This window comes from Globicephala melas, chromosome 13, assembly GCF_963455315.2.
Source record: "Globicephala melas chromosome 13, mGloMel1.2, whole genome shotgun sequence".
Classification (NCBI taxonomy): Eukaryota; Metazoa; Chordata; class Mammalia; order Artiodactyla; family Delphinidae; genus Globicephala; species Globicephala melas.
The window spans coordinates 84,606,897-84,631,368 of NC_083326.1; the positions used below are offsets into that span (position 1 = coordinate 84,606,897).

A 24,472-nucleotide genomic window follows, 5' to 3' on the forward strand; every position below is an offset into this window, starting at 1 on the left:
AAGTCCCTTACCGTAAACCGTTGACGGGAATTGCTGGGGCAGAGTGTTGTGCGTTTGGGCCGGGCAGTTCTTGGCTACTTTGGCTCAGCATCGGGTGGTTTTCTGGGGATGTGAGAGGCTGCGTGACGGGGCCGAGGGGAGCTGGCCCGGCACTGGGTTGACACGTGTTCCCTTCTGTCTGCTCCAGGTCGGCTGGATGATGTGGAACTGGATGGTGTCTGCTCTCGCCACGGGGGCGGCCGTGGTCCTATACGACGGCTCCCCGCTGGTGCCCACCCCCAATGTGCTCTGGGACCTGGTCGACAGAATCGGGTAGGTACCCGGGACACTCAGACACAGGGTGGCCGCTCTGAGGATCTGGGTGCCGTCTCTGGAATGCTTTGCCACCCTTGATGTCCCCCTCTTGGTGGGGGTGGCTGTGTGAGGGTTGGAGGTGCCAGGAGTAGGTGAAGCTGTCAAGGAGGGTGGGAAGGGGTGAGCGCCCCTGACAGGGACTGACCATGGAGACCCATGTAGTGCGGAGGGGGCTGCCCCACCCCTCAGGGCCCAGGGGTGAGCTCTGAAACCTCGGGCACCGGGAGAGGGAACGTGGTCTTTTTTTGGTAACTCTGGATTCTAAGAACTTGCAGAGCTGCGACCCAGAAGAGAGGCAGACTGAGGGCTGATGAGAGCTTTGTTTCACGCGGGGCCCGTGGCCGCAAGGGTGATAGAGAATGACCCAGGCTGAACGTACATACCTGTTCGGGGGACGGTGTGGAGATGCCCATCCAGGGGAGGGCAGGTCTGTCTCTGGGGCGTTCCCAGCGTTTGGCCTTCCCACCCGCCTTTCTGCGAGCCCTCAGGGCTGGCCAGCGCCTCGAGGGTCTCCCAAGACTCAGCAGGGTGCTTCCAGATGCCCCGCTGCCCGTACTGCAGAAGGGCCTCCCCGCAGTCCTGTGAACAGGACGGCAAGCGGGCATCCTGATGGCAGAGGCAGCGGCCAGCTAAGGGGCAGCATCGGGGGAAGGGTGGAGTGGCCCCTCTTCTCCCCCAGCCCCTCATCGCCATCGCCAGGAACCGTCCAAGACCCTGTTCCGTCGGCCCTTTCTTTGCTGATGAATTAATCATAGGCGGCTGACGCATTCTCGCCACTGCGGCTGCTGGTCGCCGTTGGCCTAATGATCGTGTTCCCAAGAACGAGAACACGGAAGCTGGCAGGGCTCCCGTGGCCCAGAAGTTAGCCACGCTCTGCAATGTTCTAATTACGTTACCTTTGAGGCCATTTACATTGGGGAAGCAGGAGGAACCGCTAATGTTCTTAAATCCTTGGGCATTAATATTTGAAGTATAACGTTGGCCTGGGTGATATTTAAATCCTGACATTTGGCTCACAGTATTAGCGAGGAAATTTATTTCCTAATGAGCTTGTTGCCAGTGAAAGGTTAATCAAATCCCTGGGAAGATCTCTGCCCTGAATACCTGTAAGCCACACTCAGGAGGAGACACTCTGGACGTGTATGCCTGTGCCACGGGAGGAGGGATGGAGAGAGAAAGGTACATCCCCGGTGCTTAGAGCTAATGAAGTTGAAGGATGGAAGGCCCAGGCAGACCCAGCTTTGCGTGTGTGTACGTGCACACGTGTGAGTGTGTAACGTACACACGTGTGAGCGTGTGTACGTGCACACGTGTGAGTGTGTATGCACCTGAGTGCGAACGTGTGAGTGTGTATGTGCATGTGCACAGGTGCACGAGTGTGAGCACGCATGTCTGTGAATGTGTGCAGGTGTGCGTGTGCACACATGTGTATGTGCATGTGCGCACATGTGTATATGCAGGTGCACATACACTTATGTGCACAGGAAAGTGGGTGTGTGAGAGTATGTGCACACGTGGGTGTGAGAACACCCATGCCTGTGGATGAGTGTGTGTGTGCATGCATGTGATTGTGTGCATGTGGGAGTGCGTTCGCAGCCCTGTGGTTTGGGTCTGTGTAGAACGCACGTGCTGGGCCTCCGCCTTACATCCTGGTTTGGCCTGTGCCCCGGACGCCAGCTGAGCCGTGGCCTTGGCCGTCCTCAGGGCCCCTCTGGCCTGGCCCTTCACCCGGCTGGGGGGGCTCATCTGCTGAGGTCAGCGAGGCAGGTGCCACTCGTTGGCCTGTGAGGGGTGCCCGAAGGGCAGCACGGCGCTCCAGCCGTCCACGCGGGTGACAGGAGAGGGGGCAGGTCAGACGGGGCGGGATGCCTTCATTCCAGCTCTGCCACCTCCTGACGCTGAAGTAACACCAAATCAAACGTGCTTTCACCTAGAATCCTGCGGGTTTGTGGCAGGAGGAGCGACGCTTCAGCGCTGGCAGGGCGGGCAGGGGCCTCGCAGTGCGACTTAAGGGCCTCTCATGTTTAAAATAACGTTGATGCGCTTAGGGACGAAATCCTCGTTGATTGTCATCGTGTCAGCGCACAGGCTTACTAACACGTTTCATAACTGAGCAGTTATTTTGCAGACGTGAACACGGTTGAAGGAGGGATTGTCCTCTTTGTTTGGGGTGTGTTGCTGGGCTCTCCAGGTCTGGGCCGGGGAACATTCTGGTTGGGGTCAGGGCAGAACTCTGGGGTCTTTGTCCGGGTTTGCAACTGGGCAGGCAGTTCACGTTTAGGACTGCGGGACGCGTGTTGCAGGCCAGGGCAGCGGCGGGTGCCGAGGCCCCAAGGGGACCGAGATGGGGGTCGTGCGGAGGCTGGGAGGAGGCCCTCGTGGCTGCATGTGGGCAGTCGATTCGGGCGGTGGAGCTGGATGAGGGGGGAGGGCAGGGTCCCCCAGGGATTTCGGGGCTGTGCCTCGGGGCGGGTGTCTTCCGCGTGACGTGGCACCCCGTTGGGGCGTTGAACTTGGGGGCGCTACACGATCCCCCCGTGAACTGCGGGGTCGAGGGCAGACTGGGGAGACCGGGGCTCAGGCTGGCGGAGCTGTGGAGGAGCTGCGTCTGCAGGGGGCTCCTTGCAGGGCTCCGGGCTGGGGTGAGCCGGGGAGCCGCCTCGTTCCTCGTGGGGTGCTTCCCAGCAGCACTCGCGAAAAAGACACAGCGCCGAGCACACAGGCACGGGCGCCTGCGCTGCATGAGCTCTGTGATTTTTAAACTGCCTTACCCAAGCCTGGAGACAGACGGGGAGGCCTGGCCGTTCCTTCACACAGCAGGCCTGGGGCCCAGCCCCGGGGACGCCGTGGCAGTCTTTACACATCGCCGAGGGCGCGGTTTGCAGACAGACACCTGCGACTTGGGGAGAGGGGGCGGATGGGGGCTGAGCAGAAATCCGCGTGCTGCGCTGTGTGGCTGGAGGCGGGAGATCTCCACCTGTGGCTGGGGCCGTCACTGCTGTCCGTCAGCATGTGATGGGCCCCTGGTCTCCTGTTGAAATACGGGTGACGCCTTCATTCTCAGAGGGTCTGGAATCAGCTAATCAGACTCCCTGAGTTTATGGAGTAAGTGAGGAGGGGGTGGGGACTGTGTACGTTTCCTGGTCCCCACGACCTCCCAGCTCCCAAAACAGCCTTCACCAAGGACACAGCGACCCAGGAAGTGTCCGCGGTCTTAGTGGTTGCAGGGTGTCCCGGTGAAGTGAAGAAGAGAAAGGGACTGGAGGCATGAAGGACAGTAGTTTTGAGCCGTGGATTCTGCCCCTCCCAGCCCAGCCGGCCCTGGTTCTGTGTGTCTGTGCCTCTGAGCTCTGTCAAGCACCAGATAGCACAGGGCTGTCTCCCTGGAATGAATCTCGCCAGCCAGGTGCGAAGGGATGGGTTTTGCCGCCCAGAGGGGCAGGAGGGACCTGGATTTTATGGCCTCCTTCAGCCCCCAGGAGAAAACAGCCATTAGTTAGGAAGGTAGAGCTTTCTAGGAAGGAAACAGAACATGAAGTAACGCTCTCCCCTTGAAAACACAATGACTTATACTCAGCATAACGTGTTGTTCTCAATGCAAACTTGGGGATAAAGGACTAGATTCTAAATGTTCAAAAAGAGAAGAAGAGTGGTTTTCTAAGTTTCATAAAAATGTGAGCTTATTTAAGAAAGGGAGATGGGTCAGGAATCCCAGGCCTGGCACCTGTCCTAACAGAAGCTCCCACGGCCTCTCCACTCCCTGGAAAACGATCGCGAGCGCTCAGAACTTGAGGGGTCTTGATTCTGTGTCCTCCTTTGGTCCCCCTGAGAGCAAACGTCCTGCAGCTGGGAAGATGGTGGGTTTATGTGCAGACAGTTGTTTTAAGTAGAGCCAAAGGGTAAAGGGAGCCCGGGTGCTCTGCAGACGTGTCAGTGCTGGCCTCAGAGTAACGCAGGTGTTGTAACTGGCTTTCAACTACATATTAAGCGTTAATTCAACCCGGAAAAATGACGTGTCTTGGATTTTGCAACCTCGTCCGAAATGGGTCACTAATTTGAGAAAGCTTCGGTGCCTGGAATATGCAAGAGCCTTGACGAGTTTCCGGTGTCTTCTTAACTCCAGCATCACCATCCTTGGAACAGGTGCGAAGTGGCTGTCAGTGCTGGAAGAGAAAGACGTGAAGCCAGGTAAGTGTGCCTCCCAGGGTGTCCGTTCCCTGTCTCGCCAGCCGCGGAAGTCAGATCCACTCTGTTACCTGGTTCCTGCAAGCCAGGCAGAGGGTGTCGGGTTTGGCTCTAATCTCTCAGTGATTCTGGCTCTAGTGGAAACTCACAGTCTGCAGACGCTGCACACGATCCTGTCCACCGGCTCCCCCCTGAGCGCCCAGAGCTACGACTATGTCTACAGGTGCGTCAAGAGCAGCGTCCTCCTGGGCTCCATCTCAGGTACGGCCCCCGCCATGTGCCTGTGCCGTGGAGAAGGTTCTGGAAGAGCCAGAGGACTCGGGGACCAGGCTTGGCCGTTAAGCGTGCTTCCCCTGTGACCCAGCGAGTCCACCGGCTTGAATTTATCTGCGTGAACAGTCAGCAGGGCATGCACGTTTGCACGGTCGATGTTCCTTATTCTCGGTAGTTATGTTCTAGGGAGAGGCTATAAACACTGAGTTAGCCATTGCTGAACCTTTGCCGGGGGTGGAGAGCGTACATACACTCCGCACCCTGATCGTAACCTTAGATCCTAAACAACTCATCCTGGTAGATTCTGTTTTCTTTACAAAAGAGAAAACAAGGTTCGCACGTGCCAAGTGACTGGCCTGAGGCCACCCACTAGCTGGGTACAGAGTGGGATTCAAACCCGGTCCTGCCGCCTCACAGCCGAGCTTCCCGCCCGCCCAGCGCATCCTTTGGTCCTCCCCGGAGCCCGCCTGGTGGGCAGGGGTGCTGCTGTCGGATAGGCGTGGAGCTGTCTGCTGGGCCGGCCCAGCCCATCTCGGGGCAGCCACGTCTGTTAGGCTCTTGGCCTGTCCTCCTGCCGCTGTCCCAAGCGCCCCAGCTCCAATCCGGAAGCAGCGGAAGCAGCACTTCTGCTCCCAGCGCTGTGCTTCGTTGGGGCGCGAGACTGTCCCGAGCTTGCTGGTCACGGCCGTGAACGCGATTCTCCCGTCTTCATGGGACGTGCCAGCCGGTACCTCGAGGTGTCTGGAGGAGGGAGGCAGGTCAGCACGCTTCGGTTCTGCCCGGAATTAATCCTGCCAGTTGTTGAAGCATTGAAACATTTTATGTGGGTTTCAATCACCCTGCCCCACCCCGTTCGTATACACAGAGCGTGATCAGGGAGAAGACACTTCTTAAATCACAAGGCTGTCTTTTCAGGTGTACAAACAGGTGTAAAGGGGAGCACGGACACCAGTGTCCGGATCGCCGAGTCTAGGAAGGGACCAAGTCGGGGCTCCGTGTATGCCCTCTGCCCACAGCCTCCCCCCCTTTCCTCCCTGGGCTGCCGTCTCCAACCCCTGTGCGCCCCGGTGGGCTCCGTGCGTGTCCCTCTGCCCACAGAGCATCCCGCACCGCGGGCACGTGCGAGGGAGCAGTTGTCACTGGCTGGGCCCAGGTTCAGGCGTTAATGCCACTCCCTCTCGATGACACCTGGGGTCCGACTCTTTTTCGAGCCCCTCCCTGAAGCGGAGTGTTTCGCATCCAGCACGTGCTCTCGTGCGGGAGACTCGCACTCCAGGGACCACAGGGTTTCTGCTTCTCCGATGATTAAGTGAACATAAACCACAGCAAAGAGACTCTGCACGTGACCCGCCTGCCGCGGCAGTTCCTGCAGACAGGCCTGATGGGGCGAAGCTTCCACTTCCGTGAACCTGAGTCTAGGATTTCCGTGCGACCACAAGAGGTCATTTATTTGGTGTCTCCTTCAGCACGTAGCCCTGGTCAGAACGATAAATCACCCGGACACGGGAGGTTCAGTCCAGTTTCTAAGTCACCTCCCCGCTCCCTCCCTGAAGAGAAGCTCAGCTCTCTGGGAATTTTTCTGTATTTATCTGGAGAAAGAGTAGTATATATTTGTCCTCCGGGGTCTTTCTCCTTTATTGTTCATTAATAAAAAACATGGACAGTTTGTCTCAGTCTTCTGAAATTTTTTTTTTTTTTTTGGCCGTGCCGTGTGGCTTGTGGGATCCTACTTCCCCAACCAGGGATCGAACCCAGGCCCTCGGCAGTGAAAGCCTGGAGCCCTAACCACTGGACCGCCAGAGAAGTCCCGGTCTTCGAATCTTGAATCTCCTTTTGTTTGCAGGTGGCACCGACATCGTGTCTTGCTTCGTGGGCCAGAATCCTTCAATTCCTGTGTACAAAGGGGAAATTCAGGCCCGGAACCTGGGCATGGCCGTGGAGGTGTGGAACGAGGAAGGTGATGGCTCCAAACCCTTTCTCTCTCTGTGACGAGGTGTGAGTGGTAACTTGCATACGCTTGGATGAGTAACTTTGCTTGGGGCCAGTTCTCCAAAACGGCCCCGTCTGAGGGGCCGGCCCCTGCCACCGCTCGCAGACTGACAGCCCCCGAGCCTGGCTGAACACCCGCCGGGCTCCCCGGCCTCCTGCAGCCCGTCCGGCTGAGGGGAGTAGGTGTTGGCCTGCAGCACAGACGGCGGGCCACGTGCTTGGAACGCCAGGCAGGCATGCAAACTTTGGGGACGCTGCTGAGGCCACCCCACTGCCTCAGCAGTCTCGTGCCCTGACCCTGGCGAGGACCCAGAGTGAGATGCAGGACCCGAGGGGCAGCACGATACCGTTTGTGCGGTGTTTAGAAACACGCAAAATGACATGTTGTTCAGGTGTATGTAGGTGTGGTAAAATTATTAATCCACATAAGGGAACGGTACAGGATTGAAGTTGAGCGAGAGCGGGGGGAGCGTGGTGGGGAGCAGTAGCGTGGCTTTCGGTGATGCCGGGCTGATGGGCATATGGGCGGGGCCGGCTGCATGGCTTTGGATGTGTCTGAAATACTCTGTGATAGCTCATAGCTTAAAAAAGGAGAGAAGGAGAGCAAGAGAGCCGGGGTGTTTGGCTGTGGCGTGTGCTCAGTTTAGCTCTCTTTTCTCCCCGGCCAGGAAAGGCAGTCTGGGGGGAGAGCGGTGAACTGGTGTGTACCAAGCCGCTCCCCTGCCAGCCCACGCGCTTTTGGAACGACGAGAACGGCAGCAAGTACCGGAAGGCGTATTTCTCCAAATTCCCAGGTGGGTCGGGATGCAGGCGGAGCTGCCCAGATTCCCGCCCGGGCTGGGCCTTCGCTGTCTAATTCTGTAGGCGCCTGCCCCTGCCGGCCCCCCGCAAAGCCCGGTGAGGCTGCTCGCAGCTCATTCCGCCAGGGGGGCAATGATGAATTTTTGATCAGTATCTGGTCACCGTCAGCTTGAAGCCATCTTACGAAACCCTAATCTGGGTTTAGATTACTCTTAACCACCCTCTGTGCCCGGAGCCCCTTGGCCCGGAGCCCTGCTCCTGGCCGCCGGCACGACCCGCTGGTTTGGCTGCGTAGGGCTGGAGGCCTGCTCGCTTACCCAGGCTCGTCTGCCTGTTCGGGGAGAGATGCGTGTGCGAGAGGTGTCTGGCTGGGGTCTCCTCTGTCTCACATCCCATCAACCAGTCCTCGTGGAGGTGATGGGAGAAGAGAGCTTTTGCAGCGGGATGGTTAATTCCAGGCCGTCACTCACTCAGGCTGCCACCCTCCGTTCAGCTTCGGAGTGGTGTCTTGCCCCAGAGCTGGAAAGTCTCTTTATTTAAAGCTCTGATTCCTGCCTCCTTATCTTATTTCATAAGCAACCTCGAGTGATCGCAGCTATGTAACTCATAATGTAGCGAGCCTTCTGCTCCAGAGTTATTTACACCTAAGTACTTGCTCTCTTCAACCTCTAGAAAGGTAATTCTGTTTTGCATAAATCACAAGTGGTGAATCAGAAAGCGGCAGGTGACCATTGGGGGTAGAAGGTGCCACGGGTCCGTCCCGTTTCTCTACTCGGCCTTGCGTGTTCCCGTGTAATGTCCCACATAAAAGGCATTGTACCTGGCATAGCACGTCGCATTTGAGGGTAGTGGGAGCATCCCTCCCCGCCATGTGGCCTGGCCTCCATTGGATGCCTCTGCATTTAAGCCCCACCTTGGGTCCTGCCAGTGTGTAGCTGTTCAGACAGACTAAAGCAGACTAGAGAGAGAGAGAAGTTCCTCAAATGACCTTGAAGAGGAGTCGGGGCTCCTGTCCTAGGACGGGATTAGAACCTCAGCTTGAAGATCCATCTAAGAAATGACATCTCTTCATCTTCTGCAGCACTGCTCTTTGAAAACTCTTTTCTGTCACTTTTTGTTATATATGCAAGGGTTCTCATGATAAATGTCTCTCAGGATTAATTTCAGAAAAAGTCTTTATTTCCAAAGCTCTGATATTCCTTCTTGGAGGAAACAAATACTTGGTGACCTGTTATATTGTCTATTTTTGCCTTGGCTGCCAGGAAGCTCAGAGCTGCCATCATTGCCTTGTTGTAGCAGTCCTCTCACCCCAGTGCAGAGTTTCTGATCCTTTCAATAATCCCATCATATAGTTGGCTTTATAGGTAGCTTCCTCAAATACTTTCTGGAAGTAGGCGTGACGTACGAATAAATACGGAGAAATAAGGGCAGGTAAGATAATGGGATCTGAAGCTGTTGGTCATGGTCAGGGTGGACACAGGCTGAACTTAGACCACTTCTCCAGGCCCAGCACTGAGAGATTCTTGGACTGTATAGGACATGGCTCGATGATAAAAGAAAACAACAAAGAAGCAAGGTCTTCCTTTCTGCAACAGGCATCCGACTTACAGACATCACTACCCTGAAAAATTAGGCCGGGTGAAAATGTAAACTGACAAGGTGCCGATATGGAGAAGTGTCCAAGAATTTATTAAGTGTCAAAAAGGAGTGCGGGGGCTTCCCTGGTGGCGCAGTGGTTGAGAGCCCGCCTGCCGATGCTAGGGGACACGGGTTCGTGCCCCGGGCCGGGAGGATCCCACGTGCCGTGGAGCGGCTGGGCCCGTGAGCCATGGCCGCTGGGCCTGCGCGTCCGGAGCCTGTGCTCCGCAGCGGGAGAGGCCACAGCAGTGAGAGGCCCGCGTACAGCAAAAAAAAAAAAAAAAAAAAAAAAAAAAAAGTGCGGAACCGAGGGCATTGTACGCCTTCTGTGTGAGTTTTTAAAAGGAAATGTATGTGTGTGAATAATACGAGCCATTTTGATTTTCTTTGTGACTTTTAATTATCTTTAAAAACCTAATAAAAATTTAAAAGGAAATTAAAAGCAGAATTTAGAAAGATTTAGATCATTCTGATTCTTCAAAGCAATGATTTCAGCTCTGAGTTTCCTGGTAGCCAAGGCAAAAATGGAAGTATGATGGGTACAGGTGACTGAAGATGGTAAATTCCAAATAGGAGACCAGGCCTGCCCATGAGCCATCAAGATTTTGAGCTTGATGAGATGGAGCAGGCAGAGCTTCCATTGGCCCTCGTTAGCTAAACAGGTCCAGTGGTCACAGGTCCTTTAATAAGAGAAGCGTGTATGTGCAATGTGTTGTTTATTTATATTTACATTTCTGTACATGGAAGGCTGGGCCATCTTTTTTTTTTTTAATGTACAGGTGTACATGCTCACTCTAAAAAGATTTCAGGCAGTAGACCTCCAGGAATTCAAAGCAGGAGAAAGGCTGGGTTTGCCCATTCATCCTGGTGTATTTGTTCACGGGTCCCATCACCGAAATGGGAGAGCACGAGGAAAATCAGAGTGAAGCAAAATCACCTGCCATGAAAACAGGAGAGTTTGAACTGCAGGCCCAGGGGCATGGAAACCTAGAAGGAAACCCTTAATTTCTCTGACGTGGCAACCGGGCACCAGAGCCTCCAGCCACTTGTGGATTCATCCCCTCAGCTTTGGTTTTGCAAGAGGTTGAAGCATGTCATTTCATTTTCACAAATGAAAACTTCTTCCGGGAGATTTGCATCTTCCTTTTTCTTTGCATTTCCAGGGCTTCAGTAAGGATCAGACTCATGGGAGGTCTGACTCCATATGAGCCGGACTGTGTGTGGATCTTGGCACCCAAGTTCCAAAATGAACAAGGATTCCCGGGAGGTGGGTGGGACAGGCCCTGCTGCTCTGTCTGCAGCTTGCTGTCTCCTGGGACCACCGTGTATAAGCCTGGTTTTCTGTGTAGCCATACAGATGTGCTTCTGCAAAACTTTGGCATGTCATTTGCAAGCCTAGGAATGACTTTTCCACCCGTTTGTGTAGGGGAACCCTTTAAATATCCAATTAGAAAGGTTTCAGCCACAGCAATCAGACAAGAAAAAGAAAGAAAATGCGTCCATATCAGAAGGGAAGAAGTGAAACTGTCACTGTTTGCAGATGACATGATGCTATATGTAGAAAACCCTGAAGTCTCCACCAAAAAGCTATTAGAACTAATAAGTGAATTTAGTAAAGTTGTAGGACACAAGATTAAGACACAGAAATGTGTTGTTTTCCTGTACGCTAATAATGAACTATCGGAAAGAGAAAGCAAGAAAACAATTCCTTTAGAGCTGCACCAAAAAGAATAAAATACCTAGTGGGGAAGAAGAAGAAAAGGTTTTTATTTTTTAGCTTGGGGAGGAGGGAAGAAGGCCCTCGAGGCCTCCCGTCCTCTTTGCTCAGAATAAATGAGCTCACGAGGCCTTTCCTTCTCGTCCGTGGCCTCCCACGCACTGCACGCTCCCTGCAGGCGGGGGACCTGGGCTTCATCTCTGGAGAAGCCTTGGTCGTGGCTTGTAGCCACGTGTTGGGATGAGAGCCTCAACAGAGTATGTTGTCATTGGAGGGGTAGCAGCTCAGAGTCACGGGCTGACTGGGTTATTAGCACTCACAGTTGGGACGTGTGTCAAGAACTCAGAAGGAAGAGATGGCGTCCGTGAGGACCCTGCGCGGGCTTGGTCTGCCATTCTCCCCTGGCTGGATCGCAGGGGCTCTGGGGCTTATTCCAGGAGGCCAGGCAAATGAGTTCCGAGTTGCGCAGAGCCGGCAGAGCTGTGCTCTTGACCGCTCCCTCCCCCGGGACGCCTCCTCTATTTGTGGGACCCGCCGAGGGAGGAGGCCTCCAGGCAGTTCCCCTGTGAGGCGTGGCTCCTCTCTGCTGCTCCGTGTGTCGGGTGGAGGATGTGTCCAAAGCTGGGGCCTGATCCCGTGGATCTGTTGCTTTGGGGCATCCAGGACGGGGGCCTCCCCATGAACGACACCAGCCCAAGGGCCCAGCTGCACGCTGCGGGCCACGTCGGGGTGGCTCAGGGCGCGCGGTGTCATTGTCACCTGATTCTTCCCTCTGTCTCCGCCCTCCACGTGCCCCGGGTTTTAGCTGCTCGTTAAGCCTCTGTCCCCATGGCTGGTGCCCTAGTTCAGGCTTGGGTTACTGGGACTGTTGCAGTCGCCTCCCGCCTGGTCATGCTCCTTCTGCTTATTCTGTTACAAGGTGGGCCCCAACCCCTCCGGACCTGCTCCCTCAGCCGCCCCAGACCACCCTCTCTTCCCAAGGCGGGGCTTGTACTTTCCCACCCTCCATTCAGAGGCCCCCCTCAAAGCTCCATTGCTCTCCCCAGTCCCCCCCTTCACATCCTCACTGCTGGGGTTGCTCTCAGGCCCCGTGAATTCCCGCAACCCTCGTTGGTACCTGCGGGAGGGGTGTTTCTTGCGCGCTGCCGCATCTCAGACCTGGGTGTAGGGCGGACCCCACTAGAAGGTGTGCCCTTGGGGGTGGGAGCTGTCTGGTTCACTTCCGCCCCCAGCCCCACATCACACCTGCTTCTGGGCCTCGGATGTGTCTGTTGACGAGAGTTACGTTGGTGTCATGCCTTCCGAGGGCGTCTGTCCAGGCAGCCGGTCAGGATCCTGTCCCCTTGGGGTGACCGAGTCCCTCTGCCCCCCCCCGCCCCCGGCAGGTGTCTGGGTGCACGGCGACTACTGCAGAATCAACCCCAAGACCAAGGGCGTCATCATGCTGGGCCGAAGGTGAGGGCCGCGGACTTGGCTTCTCTTCCCTGGGGCCCCGCTTCCCGAGGCATCCGGGCAGGGAGAGGGGGGCGCTTCCCGTGTCCTGGACCCTTCCATCTGCTCGGCCTGCGGGGTGGGTTGGCTGCCCCATTTGGGGCCTTTCCTGGGTTCTTCCTGTGTCAGCTTCCCAGGGGTGGGTCTGGGCCTGACCCACATTTCTGTGCCCTGCAGTGGTGGGTTGGGGGGCTTTGGGGTGGGAGGCCTGCGGCCGACGTGCGCCCCACGTCTTGTCTGCCGTCGCTACCGCCCTTCCTGGAGTGAAGGGGGGAGGGGTGCCCGCACCCGGGAGGGGGCACCTGTGCGGGGGGAGGGGCAGGGAGGTGGCCGATGTCTCCACACAGAGGGGACCCCCTTGATAGCTAGCTTTGAGTTTAGAGGGAGAAAGGGGGTGGTTGGGACTAGGAGCTGGGGAGGCGCCGGTGCTGACGGCATGTGGTCGTGGAAACGGGGTGACTGTCCCTGGGGCCCCTGCGATGGGCCTCACTCTGGAGCTGCCACGTGTCCACGACCTCGTCTCTCTCTCCAGCGACAGCACACTCAACCCCAACGGAGTGCGATTCGGCAGCTCGGAAATCTATAACATCGGTGAGCGTTCTCCTCTGTCCCGGCATTATTCTCAAGTCATCCAGGAGCGGCGCAAGGAGTGTCTCAGCGGGGACCTGCTTTCCAAAGATGCCACCTTTTGGCATAACTCTTGCCCCTTTGCCTCCAGGCGTGAGAATAGACATGTATGAGGGTGTCCTTCTTTCTAGAACATCCTTGTCCACACTGCTTGTAGCTCAAAAAACCTCAGGACAGGATCCTTAAGGTCCCGTGGCCCATCCCCATTCCGTTACATCTCATCCTCATGGTGAGCTCCATCAGGTTGGTCAACTGTGTCTACTCTTTATGGGTGGAGAAAGACACACAGAGAGGTTGTGTGATTGCTGGCAGTCACACAGCACCACCATCCAGGACGCCAAATAAAGACAGTGGGCCTTATGGGTGCACAGTAGAGTCACCCGTGAGCCTTAAAATGTCCCACTGGGGCCACGAAATCAGCCTCCCGGGGAGGCGGCCTCATGCGGATGGCAGAGTCCCAAAGTCATGTCAGGGTTGTGTAATCAGGGTGGAATCTCGATCCATGTGATTCCAGCCTTTCTTCCTCCCACCACTGGAGTACCCTTGCGGCACTTGATTCCTTTTCTTATTTTTAAATTTGTAATTGAGTAAGTAAGGCGGGTGCCCGGCTCCTTGTAAGACGTCAGCCCTTCCAGCGCGAGCTACGGCTCTCTGACTCTGCTGGTGATAGGTGTCCTTCTGCCTGTTCCCCGGGGCACCTGCCAGGGGGGGCAGGGGAGCCACGGCAGTCCCCATCAAGGTGGGATGGTGTGAGAGCGAGGCCCTGGCCCTGTCTCTGCAGTGGAGGCCTTCAAGGAGGTCCTGGACAGCCTGTGTGTCCCCCAGTACAACAAGGACGGGCAGGAGAGGGTGATCCTCTTCCTGAAGATGGCTTCCGGCCACACCTTCCGGCCCGACCTGGTGAAGAGGATCTGCAGCGCCATCCGCCTGGGCCTGTCCGCCCGGCACGTGCCCAGCCTCGTCCTGGAGACCCAGGGCATCCCGGTACGGCCCCCCACGAGCCCGCATGCTTCCGGAGCTCTCATCTAGATGCTTGCTCAGGCTTTATATATAGTTGGTCCCCGTTGCCTGGCAACCCCATCCTGTTTTCGGCCATCTCCCTCTCTCTTTTTTTTTTTTTTTTTTTTTTAACTCTTTCTAAATTGCATGTAAAGCAACTTCTGCTAAATACCAGTCTTCAGAGGGTAAGCAGGCCCCGCCCGGCACGTCCAACTGGCTTTTCCTCTGTGTGGTTTTAGCGTGTGCTCAAATTATTAATGCAAAAATTAATTTTAACTTTTTAAAGAGTCGCTGGGGTGCCATTCCTCTTGCCTTTTAATCTTAAGTTCTGCCTGCAGAAAGAAGATGGCAATCTATTTAGAGGCGGAGCTCCAGAAAGCTGCCCCCCTCCCCCCAATACTTTGTTTAGGTTCTCAGTGCAGGAGGAGATGCGCTCAGATCGGATCACGGCTTTAACCTGTGGCCGCTTACAAAACGAAGGCCTCTGTCAGCCGAGAAGGCCTCTGCGTATACACGCGTGTGCGCACACAGCCGTGCAAGGGCACAGCCGAGCCAAGCCCGCAGAGTAGCTGTTCACAGAGGCGGGGACAGGAACGGGTTAACCGGGCCACCAAGGGAAGGAGAGTCTGGGTGTCGCTCCCCGAGCAGGGGCGGGCATGTGAGGTGCAGTTAGAACCAGGGCTTTTTATACCGTCCACATATTTCCTTTCCACTTTGGTTATGCGTAGGAAGGGCCCCCGCGGCCTGGGAGTTCTTTTGTCTCACTCGGCGGGCGGGTGACTCCGGGTGACGCTGTGCAGACAGTGGCTCTCAGGGAGAGAAGGGGCTTCCTGAGTCAGTGACACTCACTGTCTTTTCCCTGGTGAGGGTCTTAGGCTTCCCTTCAGTGGATCCGTTCTGTCTGGATCTGGAACAGTTTGGGGAACTAGGATGTGAGAGTCCCCTTGGCTTTATCTTGTTGAGAATGAATCTGTGTCCTTTGCTGCCGAAATGGTGATTCCCAAACTGTATCTGCTCACGAGAAGAGTGGAGCGATTTGCTGGAATGTGAGGAACACCCCGGCCTGTCTTTCTTTCCGTCCTCAGCCTGGCTCTTGTCCCCTGACTTCCGGGCACTCAGTTCAGCTCTCTCCTCCTCCGTCCGCTTGACCTGTGAAGTCGTTTCGAGGGTTCCCGGGGCTTTTTCAAGCGCCCTCGTGTTCTCAGATCCCTGTGGTCTGAACTAATGGAGCACTTCGGAGAGGATTCGCCCTGTGCCACCAGGCTGGGGGGTGGGGGGTCTGGCCCAGCCACAGGGGCTCGGGGCTGGACACGGCCAAGGTCACGGCCGGGCGTCTGGTCACACCAAGGGGAACACAAACGGGCATCTGAGGCCCTGCCAGGCTGGAGGGCCCGGAGGCCATGACTGCCCTGATCTCAGCAGGTCTTTGTCACTGGTCACAGCTGATGTGCTGGCCCATCCTGACGGGAGGCTGTGCCTTATCTCCTGGGTAGGGGGGTAGGGAGGGGGCCAAGCAGGAGTCCAAGGACCTTCTGCCCCACCCCAGCCCTTCTCACCAAGAAGCAGGAGAAGGATTTCTTTTTTTCTTTTTTTTTTTTTTGTGGTACGCGGGCCTCTCACTGCTGTGGCCTCTCCTGTTGCGGAGCACAGGCTCCGGGCGCGCAGGCCTAGCAGCCATGGCTCATGGGCCCAGCCGCTCCGCGGCATGTGGGATCTTCCCGGACTGGGGCACGAACCTGTGTCCCCTGCATCGGCAGGCGGACTCTCAACCACTGCGCCACCAGGGAAGCCCAGGGGAAGGATTTCTTCTAAAACGATGTCTTGTTTGTTTTGTCAGCTGATGCAGGCTGTTCTTGGGGCTTTAAAGCACAGAAAGCACGTGAGACGTTTGCATTTCAGGGCAAGAGGGGCTGACAACACCCCAGTGACAGGTGGTCCTTCAGAAGCCGGTGCTCAGATCCTTAATTAGTTCACACGTAGACTGAGGTTTTCAATGAATGAATTTTAATTACATCTCAGGATAAAAAAAAAAAAAAATGCCAGTGTGAGGAGAGATCAGGGCACCGGCGGCTTATTAAAGGGCTCTCTGTTTGTTCCAGAATTTTCCTGGTCCCTAAACACGCCAGCACAGCCGCCAGATGACCATTGGGGTTAAAGATGAAACGCGTGCTATGAATCTTAGAGGGGCCTCTGAGCGCTTGGACAGAGTCCGACTATGGGAAGAGCAGTGCCCCAGCTCATTCAGATGACGGTTCTGGGGGAAGATTTGCCGGAAGTTTGGCGAGGCTCTTGGACGTAGCTCACTTTCCGGTGGTCAGGGACAGTCACAGGAAGCCAGCCCACTCCTGAAATAAGCTAGTCTTTCTAATATAATAAACAGTGTAAGAAGGTAAATGTAAGTAAGAAAGAGGCAGCGTAACAGCGAGGCACGTCCGAGAGCTGTGTGTGCCTTCACTCATCAGCTTGCCCACAGCCTCGGGGTGATGCTCTGGTCCCCAGGTGATGTTCCAGGGGACAAACCCAGGTTAAGGAACTCGCTCACAGTCACCCACCGAGAATCGCTCGCTCTGGTCGCCCCAGGTCACGATGGTCGTTTCGGCTTGGACGTGCCCAGATGTCAGAGCTGAGGGACTTCTTTCCCCTTCGGGTCTAAACGCTCTTCCTGTCTGCTTCCTCCCCTCCCCTGGCAGTACACCCTCAACGGCAAGAAAGTGGAAATGGCCGTGAAGCAGATCATCGCTGGGAAAACCGTGGAGCACCACAAAGCCTTCTCGAACCCCGAGACCCTGGATTTGTACCGGGACGTCCCCGAGCTGCAGGACTTTTGAACCAGGCCAGCTGGCACGTCCCTGAGCCACACACGTCTGTACTGTCACTTCTGTGCGTTCAAGAAGTTACTTAGAGGGACTTCCCTGGTGGCGCAGTGGTTAGCAATCCGCCTGCCAATGCACGGGACACGGGTTCCAGCCCTGGTCCGGGAGGATCCCACATGCCGCGGAGCAGCGAAGCCCGTGCGCCACAACTACTGAAGCCTGTGCTCTAGAGCCTGTGCTCTGCGACGAGAGAAGCCACCGCAATGAGAAGCCCGCTCGCCGCAACTAGAGAAAGCCTGGGGGCAGCAACGAAGACCCAACACAGCCAAAAATAAATAAATGAATAAAAAAAAAAAAAAAAGAAAAGAAATGACTTAGAAACCTACGGCTCTTAGAAAAGGAGTTTGCACCAAGTCTGTAGGCCTGGGGAAGAACGATCCTCTGCTCTGCGGTTTCATCTGGTGGATCCCTGAGTCTTCCACCCGCCACAGGGGGATCCTGACCTTCAGGGGCCGAAAGGGAGGGTTTGGGTTGTGTGTGTGGCAGTCTGGAGAGTGTATGTCTTTGCACACTCGCAGGGAGGAGATGGGGTCTCCTGTGCGTGCACCGGCATGGCCGACGCCTGGTCTCCATCCAGGGCCCGCAGGCATCTTGGTGACGGCTCACCCCAGGGCAGTGACCAGCCTGCAGCCTTGTACTGTGGTTCCATTTCCCTCTCTTAAGGCGCAGATCTCTTTCTTCCCTTTGTTTTCGTCTCCCGGCTCTGGCTGCCACCCTTCAGGGCCCATCTGTCTGCTGTGGCACGTTACCTGTCACGGCGCCCGTCCCAGGGTGACTTTACAGCATCTCACGGCAGATTCTCAGGACCCCGGGCCGACCGCTCCCGCTCTCTGTGTGTCACGGACAGAATCTGGGCAGCTCCTGGGGGAACCGTGTGTCACACCCAGCCACCGGTGCTCCCCAGCAGATAGAGTTCCAGTTCCCTTTGGAGAATGAGTGGGTTTCACGTTTTAATAGGATCTCTTAATTTCACGGGCTTTGAGTGGTTTGAAATTTTTTTAATGTTAATTAAGTGTGTGGTGTGTGGGTGTTTGAAGGCGTGGGTGATGTCCACGCCTGGGGAGTGTCACTCAGGGATGCGGACGAGCCCCTAGGCCACGGGTCCTGCTGCGGCAGAGCCGCTGGGCCTCAGAGGACGTGGCCTCACTGCACAGGGGGCCGGGACCTGCACATCCAAAGCTCGTCGCCAGCAGCTGTATGTACTTTTGAATGTACTGTTCAGTTCAGCCTCTTAACGCTCCTGTCATCATAATGTTCATTTTTGTATTTTTTGAAACCGAGTACAGTGAAAAGCTTTCTTGAACCCTTTTCTCATGGATTATAGAAAAGGGGCAGCGCTGAGTTTACTGGAGTTAATTTATGACCACATTTTAAATGCAGAGTAAAGTCCGGAAAAGTGATTCTATCCCGGGATGGTAAAGAGGTTTCCCCTCAGGTGGCAGCTCTGATAAACTGGTGATAGGCAGAGTGTCCCATTCAGAAGGACTCTGAAGCCAAATCTCAGCTGAGAAGAAATGCATCAGGATTGGCCAGCAACGTCTGTCATGGCTAAATGCTGGATTGCTTCTTGTCAAGTGTGAATGTCAAGTATAAACTGGGTATTGTAAGAGATTGGATAGGGCTCTGCCAACTTAAAGGCAGACACACAATGTTTAATAAACTATTTCAAACTTCATAAAAACAACGGGGCAGGTGCTATGAGGCATTTTTTAGTACAGTAAGCATATACGTATATGTGCACACCCCCGTGCGAGTGGCGTGCTGCGTGTTTTCTCTGAAGCCGGGGCTGGATCTGGGGGCCTAAAGCTGGTGCAGATGGGGCAGCCAGGAGCCGCAACCCGCTGGGAGATGTTTGGCCCAGGTGGCGGGGGCATGTCCTGGGTCCCTGCGAGTTAGCGGCCGTGCCTGGTGACCGAATGGCCCCAGAGCCCTTCTCAGTGTGAAGCCACCCCCCAGAGGACGAGGACTTTCCTCACCCTGGGCTCCCCCAGGGCTCAGGGCCGCCGGGGTTCTGGACAGCACTTTCTCATCATTGCAGGAGCCGGGGGCCACTTGGGTCGTGCCTGGCTCTGTGTCGCAGCATCCGGGCTGCCCCCTGGCAGGGCTCATTTTTCTCGCGTCATGGCAGGTTAGAGGCCGCTGTAGGGCGGGTGTAGGGGCGATAGGTGCCCGGCTTCTCCTGTGCCCTGGGCTCCGCCGTGCTCGCGTGGGGCTGCTCACCCCGCCCGCGTCCCAGGCAGGAAGGAGGACGTGACCAGGGCCAGGCGAGAGGCAAAGAGCCTGTCCCTCCTCAGCATGCCCCGTTTGTATCAGCAAAACAACGGCTTTTCTGGAAAGCCCACCCAGTGCACATCTGCTTATGCCTCAGAGGCCAGAACTGGCCACAGGCCACCTCTCCCTGCGGGGGAGGCTGGACAGCTGAGTGTTTTTAAACCGGGCCTGTTACCTTTGTGTACAGGCATACCTCATTTTATTGCACTTCGCTTTATTGTGCTTCGCAGATATTGTGTTTTGGGTTTTTTTACCAGTTGAAGGTTTGTGACAACCCTGTTGCAAATCTGTTGGTGCTGTCTGCTCACTTCGTGTCCTTGTGTCACATTTTGGCAATTCTCGCAATATTTCGAACCCTCCACCTGCAAGAAGATTACAACTCACTGAAGGCTTAGACAGAAGTTTTTAGCCATAAAGTATTTTTTAGTTAAGGTACGTACATTTTTGTTTTAGATATAATGCCATCGCATAGTTAATAGACTACAGTATAGTATAAACAACCTTTCTGCGCACTGGGAAACCAAAAACTTCGTGTGACTCGCTCTATTGCGGTGGTCGGGACAGAACCGGCCATGTCTCCCAAGTATGCCTGTATTAGTTTCCTGCTGCTGCTGTAACAAATTACCACAAACTTCAACCAGCATGAATTTATTATAGTTCTGGGGGGTCGGAAGTGTGACGCAGGTTTCGCTGGGCTAAAATCAGAGCGCCGGCAGGTGGTGTTCCTTCTGCGGGCTCTAGGGGGCGCCCGTTCCTTGCCGTCCAGCTTCTGGAGGCACCTCCCTCCTCGGCTGGTGGGCTCATCCCTCATCCTCAAAGGCTGCAGCAGTCTAACACCCCTGTCTCCCTCTTCCACGTACAAGGACCTCTGTGATTACCCTCACTCAGAGGCCTCACTCAAATAGTCCAGGATAATCCCCTATTTTAACACCTACTGATTAGCAAGCTTAATTCTGTCTGCAGCCTTAAATGCCCCTGGCCACATAACCTAACGTTTTCACAGGTTCCAGGGATTGGGATGTGGGCATCCTTCTGGGGGTGGGAGTGGGATTATTCTTCCTACCTGGCTGTGCAAACTCTGCCAGGTGCTGTAGGGCAGGAAGAGGGAAGAGTGGTGGTCAGGAAGGCGTGAGCCACGAGCCGGGGGAGTGAACAGTCGGGACCCCTGGTTGCTGACTGCCCCCGGGCGGGGCTCATCCTCCCCGTTTGACCGGCCTGCCAGCCTCCTTCCCAGAGCTAAGGTCAGACCCGGGACCCCCGGCCCTCTCCTCCGGCCGGGTGCTTGGAAGCCACTTCATATTGGCTGTGCCTGAGGAGTCGTTAGGGCTTACTTGCCCTGCCCTTTAGTTCTGGCAAGACGTCCTGGGCCGGCTGAGCTCACGCGTCCTTATTAATAAGCCGCCCTGGACAACTTCATTAACGAGAGACAGATGGGCTGGAACAACAGCCCACTCCATCGCCCGCGGAGCCAGCTCTCCCGTGGATTGCCTTGGCCCCAGCATCGCTCTTCAAAACCCCGGCACCTGCCGGCCAGCTGCACTGAGCCTTCCTCCCTGCTCCTGTCCTTCCCGTTCCCACACCACCCGTGTCCCAGCAGCAGCTCCAGGGAGCCTTAGGACCTGCAGCGCAGCCTGGCCGGGGCTGTGAAGTTCTGTGCCCCTGGTCGCCTCCCACGGGTGACAGCGGAGAGTAGGGCAGGAGAAAACGGGCAAGCTGACTTCTGGAAAATTCTTCCATCCACCCGGCGCCCGATCCAGACCCTCCCTGCCGCCCCCGCCCTCCCCCAGCGCCACCCTGTCACCCCGAGCACCATCGTGCACAAAACACAAGAACGGTTCCGGTTCATCAAGCAAATAGGTGTTGAACACACAGCCAAGGTGATGGGGAGCCTGTCGGATGCCGCCGGGAAGCCCAAGCTGGCGTTGATGAGCCGAGTTGCCGTTTACATCAACACAAACTCATTCTAAAAGCCTGCTGCCATCATGTCCCCAAGCCTTGAAGGCTGTCATAAATGGAAAAGGCCCGCTTAGATGATGTTTAAAATGCACTGTGAGCCAGCTAAGTGCTGGCTCCTTGTCACGGCTGATCATCTTGGAGCGTGCCCTTGGCCGTCCCAGCAGTAAGTGGACGGTCTTATAATTTCATTAGATGACTTCCAGGGGAGAAACCGCTGTTAAGTCAATTCATTACGCTCCGGAACAATTTCCAAACTTTTTCATCTTGGGACGCCCTCCCTGTGCTTCCTCCTACTCTTTCTTTCCCTGGCTCGAACTGTAAATCAGGAGTCAGGCTAGGTTTTGGGATGAGGAAAAGGGACAGCTTGGACCCAGTTTTCATTTTCTGGGCTTCGAGCTTGCCGGTCTCATCAGTCCTGCTCACCATTTACCTGCTGAGCGTGGTCTCACTCCTTTTGGTGTCCGCTTGCATTTTTCAATCATGACTCAGGATTTTCCTGGCTACGTGTAACAGAAACCCCGATCCAAACTGGCTCAGGCGAAAAAAGGGTATTATTGGCCCACAGTTCTGAAAACTCAAGTGCTACGACTAGCTTCAAGTGTGGCAGGATCCAGGGGCTCCGTGATGTCATCAGTGTTCTCTGCCCCCATATCAGCTCTGCCCTCCTCTGTGTTGATCACATTCTCAGTTGGTTTCTCCTCTCAGAAGAGCAAGGTGAATACTTACAGCTCCAGGCTACGTCCTCACAGGGCTGAGAGGGGAGAAGCATTTTTTTCCCCTAGCAGTTCCAACGTGAGTGGCCATGTTGAAGCTCATTGGACTGTTTGGATCACGTGCCCAAACCTGAGCCAATCACTGTGGCCAGGAGGAGAGACTATGCTGATTGGCTAAGCCTGGGTCACATGACTCCCCGGCAGGCGTGGAGCTGGCTCCTTCCAGTAAGCGGGACTGAGGGTGAGGGAGGTGGGTCCTGGAGGAGCGTGTGGCTTTGCTTTAAGAAGCAGAGGCAGGGACTTCCCTGGTGGTCCAGTGGTTAAGACTCCGAGGAACACTCAGCACTTCCACTGCGCGGGGAGCGGGTTGGATCCCTGGTCGGGGAACGAAGCTCTCCCAAGCCGGCTGGGCACGGCCAAAAAAAAAAAAAAAGCAGAGGCAGCAACCAGCCCCTCTGTTTCTTTTCATCTTTTCTTAGGTGTCAGCCCTTCTCTTCTCTCCTTCCGGGTTCCTTCTTTCTCTAGGAGAGACTCCCTCTCACCTGTGTCTCTCTCCCTGCTCCTGGGCCCCACCCCAGCTCGACAGAATCTCAGGTTGCTTGGAAAACGAGCTGGGTCCTGGTGACTTAGAATGGATTTCCAGATTAAGAAAACAGGGGTGGGCTGGGGAGAAATGTGGTCTGTTTTTTGCGTAACCTAAACTCTGCAAAGTGAAGCTCTGAAATCTTATGTTTGCCTTTAAAAGTCTGTGAGACTCTGGGTTAACATTTAGCTGCCCCCCTCTGAGGCCTCTGCAGCCCAGGTGCTGGGCCAGGGGCTGCGGTGTGGGCAGGTGGGCTCAGCCCGCCTGGGGGGCTGACGCAGTGCCACTCTTCCTCCTGCCCACACCTGGGGCCCCTGCTCCCTTCCCCTCCCCTCCTCTCCCCTCTCCTTCCTCCTCTCTCCTCCTCCCCTCCCCCTTTCCCCTCCCCCTCTTCCCCTCTTCCCCCTTCTCTCCCCACCCCTCCCATCTCTTGACTTTAGACCAATCACTTTCCCTCTCTGTGCCTCAGTTTCCTCACTCAAGACGTGGGATGATAAGAAACAACCACCTGCTATGGCTGGGAGAGGCTGCAGTGAGGCCAGAGATAGAAATCACTGTAAACAAAGGCACGAGAATCACTCAGGTCAAACCCTGCACCTGCCTGAAGTTCTTCACTCCTCAGACCACCACGCCTGAAACGGACTCACATCCCCTCTCCCTGGGAAGCCTGTCCTGCTGTGCCAGTCTGGGCTGACATGTCCCGTCTGTAGTGGACACACCCTACAATGGCCCCATAATTCCCACCCTTAGCACCCACACTTGTGTGTTACCCGCTCCTCTTGATGTGAATGGGACCTATGACCTGAGTCTAACCAATAGGATATGGCAAAGGAGAAGAGATTTTGCAGATGCAGTTAAGGTCCATAATCAGTTGACTTTGCATTAATCAAAAGGAAGTCTATCCAGGTGGGCCTGAAATAATGACATGAGTCCTTTAAAAGAAGTCCCAGGCCTTCCCTGAAGTCAGAGACTCCAAGCAGCAGAAATTTCTGGCTTTAAAAAAGCAAGCTGCCATGTACTCTGCAGCCACAGGAAGTGAATTCTGCCAGCAATCTGAGAGAGCTGGGAAGGAGAGCCTTCTCGAATCAGGCCTCCAGACAGAACACAGTTGGACCTCCACCTTTTTTTTCTGGCTGCGCCACGTAGCATGTGAGATCTTAGTTTCCCGACCAGGGATTGAACCTGTGCCCCCTGCAGTGGAAGCTCAGAGTCCTAACCACTGGACCGCCAGGGAATTCCCCTGGACCTCCTGGACCTTGATGGAGCCTTGTGAGACCATGAGCTGTGAACCAGCTAAGCAGTGCCTGGACTTCTGGCCGATGAAAATGGTAAGATTGTGTGTGTGTGTGTGTGTGTGTGTGTGTTAATAAATTTATTCATTTTATTTATTTATTTTTGGCTGCGTTGGGTCTTCGTTGCTGTGCGTGGGCTTTCTGTAGTTGCGGTGAGCAGGGGCTGCTCTTCCTTGTGGTGCGCGGGCTTCTCATGGCGGTTGCTTCTCTTGTTGCGGAGCACGGGCTCTAGGCGCATGGGCTTCAGTAGTTACGGCTCGCGGGCTCAGTAGTTGTAGCTCACGGGCTCTAGAGCGCAGGCTCAGTAGTTGTGGTGCACGGGCTTAGTTGCTCCGTGGCATGTGGGATCTTCCCGGACAAGGGGTTGAACCTGTGTCCCCTGAATTGGCAGGAGGATTCTTAACCATTGAGCCACCAGGGAAGCCCTGTGTGTGTTGTTTTAAACCTTTTAAGTTTGTGATAATCTATTATGAAGCAATAGAAAACAAATACACCCTCTCAATGGCCCGGGCCTCAGCAGGTGTGATCACACCCCACTTACCACCTCCCTGTGTGTGAGACCTCTCTCCTCAGCCTCCCTCAGGCCCTTGAAGATGGGACTCCTCCTCCTTCTCTGTATCTCCACCCCTCAGTCCCAACCACAGAGTAAGCCTTCAATAAAATGCTCGTTTGAACTGGGACTGGCACCGTGACAAAAAGCCATCTCTTAT

General features: G+C 55.5%; 2 protein-coding genes across 6 annotated transcripts in view; both read left to right on the plus strand.

Annotated features, from left to right (window-relative positions):
• Nucleotides 1-17,257, plus strand: part of AACS (acetoacetyl-CoA synthetase) — a 45,138-nt gene extending 27,881 nt beyond the window's left edge. For 2 of the 5 annotated variants that reach the window (XM_060311195.1, XM_060311196.1), the window contains 9 exons: nucleotides 188-312; nucleotides 4,478-4,542; nucleotides 4,678-4,800; nucleotides 6,656-6,769; nucleotides 7,470-7,595; nucleotides 12,343-12,412; nucleotides 12,981-13,039; nucleotides 13,857-14,059; nucleotides 16,765-17,257. In XM_060311195.1, the coding sequence (XP_060167178.1) occupies nucleotides 188-312; nucleotides 4,478-4,542; nucleotides 4,678-4,800; nucleotides 6,656-6,769; nucleotides 7,470-7,595; nucleotides 12,343-12,412; nucleotides 12,981-13,039; nucleotides 13,857-14,059; nucleotides 16,765-16,902 (1,023 nt within the window). In that variant the 3' untranslated portion in view covers nucleotides 16,903-17,257. The remainder of the gene's footprint in view (nucleotides 1-187; nucleotides 313-4,477; nucleotides 4,543-4,677; nucleotides 4,801-6,655; nucleotides 6,770-7,469; nucleotides 7,596-12,342; nucleotides 12,413-12,980; nucleotides 13,040-13,856; nucleotides 14,060-16,764) is intronic. The other 3 variants (XM_030859981.2, XM_030859984.2, XM_060311197.1) reach the window with 3 other exon arrangements.
• Nucleotides 17,258-22,975: 5,718 nt separating this feature from the next.
• Nucleotides 22,976-24,472, plus strand: part of TMEM132B (transmembrane protein 132B) — a 403,314-nt gene continuing 401,817 nt past the window's right edge. Inside the window, exon 1 of the mRNA XM_060310360.1 lies at nucleotides 22,976-23,798. The gene's annotated coding sequence lies outside the window, so the exon portion shown is untranslated. The remainder of the gene's footprint in view (nucleotides 23,799-24,472) is intronic.